Raw genomic sequence first — 5,000 nt, forward strand, 5'->3', positions numbered from 1 at the left:
CCCCACACTCCCCCCGCTTTCGTTGTCCCTCTTCCCATTTCTGTCCCCTCTTGCACTGCCCACACCCACACACACGCCCACACCCTCACACAGTGTATACACACACATACACACATGCACACACACACACAACGGTGCATAATGATTTTAAGCAGAGCCACTGCGAGGCCTGTTGTGTTTGGTGGTGTTTATTGAATGTGGGTGTAATGTGTTTGCACTAGGGGCTTGGCAGGAGGGTCAGTGTACGCAGGGGCTGGGTCCGACCGCAGTGGGCCCGGGAGCCAGGGTCCTCAGGGCCATCACACTCGCTCCATGGGTGGTTTTCTTTCTCGCTTTCTCTCCCTTGCTCTCAGTGTGTGTGGGCTCATGTGCATATGCATGTGTTTGTATGTATGTAGAAACAGGTCCAAAAAAAATCAGCCTGTGTGTGTGCCTCATCTGTGTGTATGTCTGTGTATTGATGACGTGTATGCAGGGCTGTGAGAGAATGCAGGCCACTGTGTCTCTCGGTGTGTGTGTGTGTGTGTGTGTGTGTGTGTGTACATTTCCCATGGAAGCGCTGTGTTTGTCAAACTGCTGGGTCCTGTGTACATACTCAGCAGGGCGGGGCAAACAAACACATACTGTGTGAGCATGGCTGTGTGTTTAAACAGAGCAGGATGTATGTGTGCGTCTGTGTGCGTCTGTGTGCGTGCGTGCTTGCGTGCCCGTGTGTGTGTGTGTGTGTGTGTGTGTGTGCGTGTGCATGCTTGCTCGTGTGTGTGTGTGTGTGTGTGTGTGTGAATGCAATTTGTTTTTCTTTTCATTTGAATCCTCAGAGTTGATTTTCATATTAAACTATATCCATCCACTCTTCAGGAGAAATGCACACATAAACACACACAAACAAACACACACACACACACAAACACACACACACACACACACACATACACACACACACACACACACACACACACACACACACACACACACACACACACACACACACACACACACACACACACACACACACACACACCCGCATACACACGCAAGGCTTGCTCATGTGGGTGCTGTAGCCCTTCCACTGTTCTGGCTCAGCATAAATAACAGATATCTCATGACCCTGACAAGACAGGTCTACACACTCTTTCATATAATAATCAGTTTTAACCAGACGATCTCTTCCCACAGGATCTTAATCTTAATCAGGATATATATAATAATTTTTAAATGTTTTTATAACTATGAAAAATAGCACACTAGTCTTAATAGTAATAATGTTCATAATTGATAGATGAATGAATCAGTGTCATTGTTTTTTAAATAATTTTTTTAATAGTGGTTTTCACAATGAGTTTATCACTCGTTAACCACTTTCTCTTATCAGCAAACACATCACTGCCAACCGGATATGCATGTCTGATAGAGATACAGAGTTGCAGATAATGGTGTCTGTTGACATAGTTACAGCAGGCTGGCCCAGACTGTTGATTTAGGCCGTGCAGGTGTGAGGAGTGAGAGTGTTATGGGCGTGTGTGTGTGTGTGTGTGTGTGTGCACGCAGTAGATGAACGTGTGTGCCCACCTGTCTGTCTGTGTGTCTTATGTCTGTGGGGCTCCTGCTTCGTCCCTTGCTGTGTCCGTACTGTCGTTTTTTTTTTTTTTTTTTTTAAGATTTATTTTTGGGCTTTTGTGCCTTTTAATCGATAGAGCAGTGAAGAGTGGGACAGGAAATGAGAGGGAGAAGAGGTGGGGAGTTGACAGGAGAAATGACATCAGGCCGGAATCGAACCTGTGTCCTCCATGGGCTTCAAGCCCGTATGTGGTCGGGGCTACTGCTTGCGCCACAGTGCCCCCCGTGTCAGTTGGTTTTGACCAGTCTTAATTAAGAAGTCATGGCTCATGAAAGAGGGGGGGTTGCCATACCAGAGATACCCCAGTTGAATAAGAAACTGCTGTGGTCCAGAGATGGTGCAGATCTGCCTTAGTCCTAACCCTAGTCCCTTGTGTAATAACCTTAATACCCTATTCTCCTAGGGTCCTCGTCTTAGTTTTCAATCTAATATTGGAATATTCTAGGGTCCTAGTCTTTGATCTAATACCCTACTCTTCTAGGGTCCTAGTCTTTGATCTAATACCCTACTCTTCTAGGGTCCTAGTCTTTGATCTAATACCCTACTCTTCTAGGGTCCTAGTCTTTGATCTAATACCCTACTCTTCTAGGGTCCTAGTCTTTGATCTAATACCCTACTCTTCTAGGGTCCTAGTCTTTGATCTAATACCCTACTCTTCTAGGGTCCTAGTCTTTGATCTAATACCCTAGTCTCCTGCTGTCTTCTCTTTGCCTCAACGACTTAAAATTCTGTCAAATCATGCATTGTCTGTCTGTCAGTTTTATGGTGTCTTACTTCATGCATGGAACAGAATGCTACTGGGTCCGTCAGACAGTTACCTAGTCTTGCCCATCTAAACCGTACGATGGTCCTATCTGTTTGCCTGCCTAGCTGATAATGCTGTCTTTGTTTATCTGGGAGTGTGATTGATGGTCTGTCCTTTGGTTTGATCTGCTATTTGTCTGACTGATAACTGTACATGTGTTTTGTGGTGTGTGTGTGTGCAGTGGACCACTAGCTCTCTAGCTACTCTTTCTAAATGTCTGATAGACCTGTCTCTTTAGCTGTCTGTCTCTCTAGATGTCTGATAGACCTGTCTCTTTAGCTGTCTGTCTCTCTAGATGTCTGAAGTGCCGAACCGTCTGATAGACCTGTCTCTCTAGTGTCTGAGGGACTTGTCTCTCTAGATGTCTGATGGACCTCTCTCTAGCTGTCTGATAGACCTGTCTCTCTAGTGTCTGAGGGACTTGTCTCTCTAGATGTCTGATGGACCTCTCTCTAGCTGTCTGATGGACCTGTCTCTCTAGTGTCTGATAGACCTGTCTATCTGTCTGATAGACCTGTCTCTCTAGTGTCTGAGGGACTTGTCTCTCTAGATGTCTGATGGACCTCTCTCTAGCTGTCTGAGAGACCTGTCTCTCTAGTGTCTGAGGGACCTGTCTCTCTAGTGTCTGAGTGACCTGTCTCTCTAGTGTCTGAGGGACCTGTCTCTCTAGTGTCTGATGGACCTGTCTCTCTAGCTGTCTGTCTCTCTAGCTGTCTGATGGACCTGTCTCTCTAGTGTCTGAGGGACCTGTCTCTCTAGCGTCTGATAGACCTGTCTCTCTAGCTGTCTAATAGACCTGTCTCTCTAGTGTCTCAAAGACCTGTCTCTCTAGCTGTCTGAGGGACCTGTCTCTTTGTCTGTCTGCAGATGTTTCTGGTGCAGGTGAATCCAGGGGAGGCTTTTACTATTCCCACAGAGGGAGGTCACATCCAATACATTACAGGTACTACAGGACACACACACACACACACATACCAGCATACATACATACACACACACACACACACACACACACACACACAGGAATGAGCCACATACACTTTATTGAAATGATTATTAAGACAATTATGTTTACTGGTACTGCTGGAGATGTTGATGCTGATGATGATGATGATGAGGATTATAATAATAATGATGATGATGATGATGATGATGATGCTCTTGTCTAGGTCCTGCTCCTGTACCAATGCTCTCCCACAATGGCTCCGTGGCTCCCATCTACCTGCCTCCAGGTTACATGCCTTCGGTATGTTTGTCCCTCGTCTCTTTCCGTACCCACACCCCAGTAGTGTATGATGAACTGCACCTTTGCACAGCTGACAAAGTAACTGCCTGTTAGTGCCAGCCACTTCATACCACTATCTCATAAATCAGCTTAATTAAGGGTAATTAAACAGCTCTTATTGAAGAACCTTGCGTGACCGACCTTGTCTGTTGAAAAAATAAATCATATTATTACAAAGAAGATGAAGATTATTATAATGATGATGGTTATTGTTGTTAATATTAATTAGACTTCACGTAATTAACCCTATCATATCCTGAGCACCACAGTTTAGCTATGACTTTCCCAAATGTTTTGTAGTGTCAAAAACCACTGACTTTTCACCCATGACGCTATATTATTGAACAATTAATTTCATAGCTTATTATTAGGATTATTTCATTAATCACCAGTTATTAACTTTAGCCTTCACACTTCCTCACATTATGTTGTATGTATTTGTTATATGTAAACACCCCACCCCCATGTGTACATGTTCTCCCTATGTGTATTGTTTTTGTATTTATTGTGATTTTTGTAATTATTGTGATTTTTGTATTTATTGTGATTCATGTTTGTCTGTAAGTGTAAGCTACTGGATGACCTTAATTTCCCTCGGGATCAATAAAGTATCCATCTATCTATCTATCATTAGTCGATGTGCGTCACTCACGGCTGCCTCTGCTGCCACCTGCAGGTCATGGAGGAGAATGGCATGCGCAAGATGATGCTGCTACCCCCTACGCTGGAGTTCCACCCTTCCATGCCTCCTCCCCCCCCACATCTGTCCCACTACCCCCCACACCACCCTGCGCTGTTACCCCACCCGCACATCTTCCCTCCAGAGATGCCCCCCCACTATCTTCATCACATGCACTCGCTGCCAATCTACCCGGACAAGGGTGAGTGCAGCGTGAATGTGAATATGTGTTGCTTTATGTGTGCTTTTGTCTGCATGACTGAGACGGAAACAGGAAGTAGATAGTACGGTGTCATTTGTTTGTTGTTGTATTTCTGTCCTGTTGCCTAACTCTCTGACCTGCTCTGTTCCTTTTCCTGTATGTGTGTGTGTGTTTGATTGTGTGTGTGTGTGTGTGCGTGTGCGTGTGCGTGTGTGTGTTTGATTCTGTGTGTGTGTGTGTGTGTGTGTGTGTGTTTGATTCTGTGTGTGTTTGTGTGTGTGTGTGTGTTTGTGTGTGTGTGTGTGTGTGTGTTTGTGTGTGCAGAGCTCATGTGTCCCACCATGGTCATGCCCTCACTGAAGGCTCAGGACCAGCTGCACAGGCGTCTGAAGGAGCGCTCTGCGCCGGTCG

General features: G+C 45.4%; 1 protein-coding gene across 1 annotated transcript in view; it reads left to right on the forward strand.

Annotated features, from left to right (window-relative positions):
• Positions 1 to 5,000, forward strand: part of LOC308366911 (fibronectin type-III domain-containing protein 3A-like) — a 27,588-nt gene that overhangs the window by 8,663 nt on the left and 13,925 nt on the right. Inside the window, exons 3-6 of the mRNA XM_080840707.1 lie at positions 3,291 to 3,366; positions 3,593 to 3,669; positions 4,385 to 4,589; positions 4,914 to 5,000. The exon at positions 4,914 to 5,000 is cut by the window's right edge and continues 189 nt beyond it. Coding sequence (XP_080696833.1) covers positions 3,291 to 3,366; positions 3,593 to 3,669; positions 4,385 to 4,589; positions 4,914 to 5,000 — 445 coding nt within the window. The remainder of the gene's footprint in view (positions 1 to 3,290; positions 3,367 to 3,592; positions 3,670 to 4,384; positions 4,590 to 4,913) is intronic.

Source organism: Sprattus sprattus, assembly GCF_963457725.1.
Source record: "Sprattus sprattus genome assembly, chromosome: 6".
Classification (NCBI taxonomy): domain Eukaryota; kingdom Metazoa; phylum Chordata; class Actinopteri; order Clupeiformes; family Clupeidae; genus Sprattus; species Sprattus sprattus.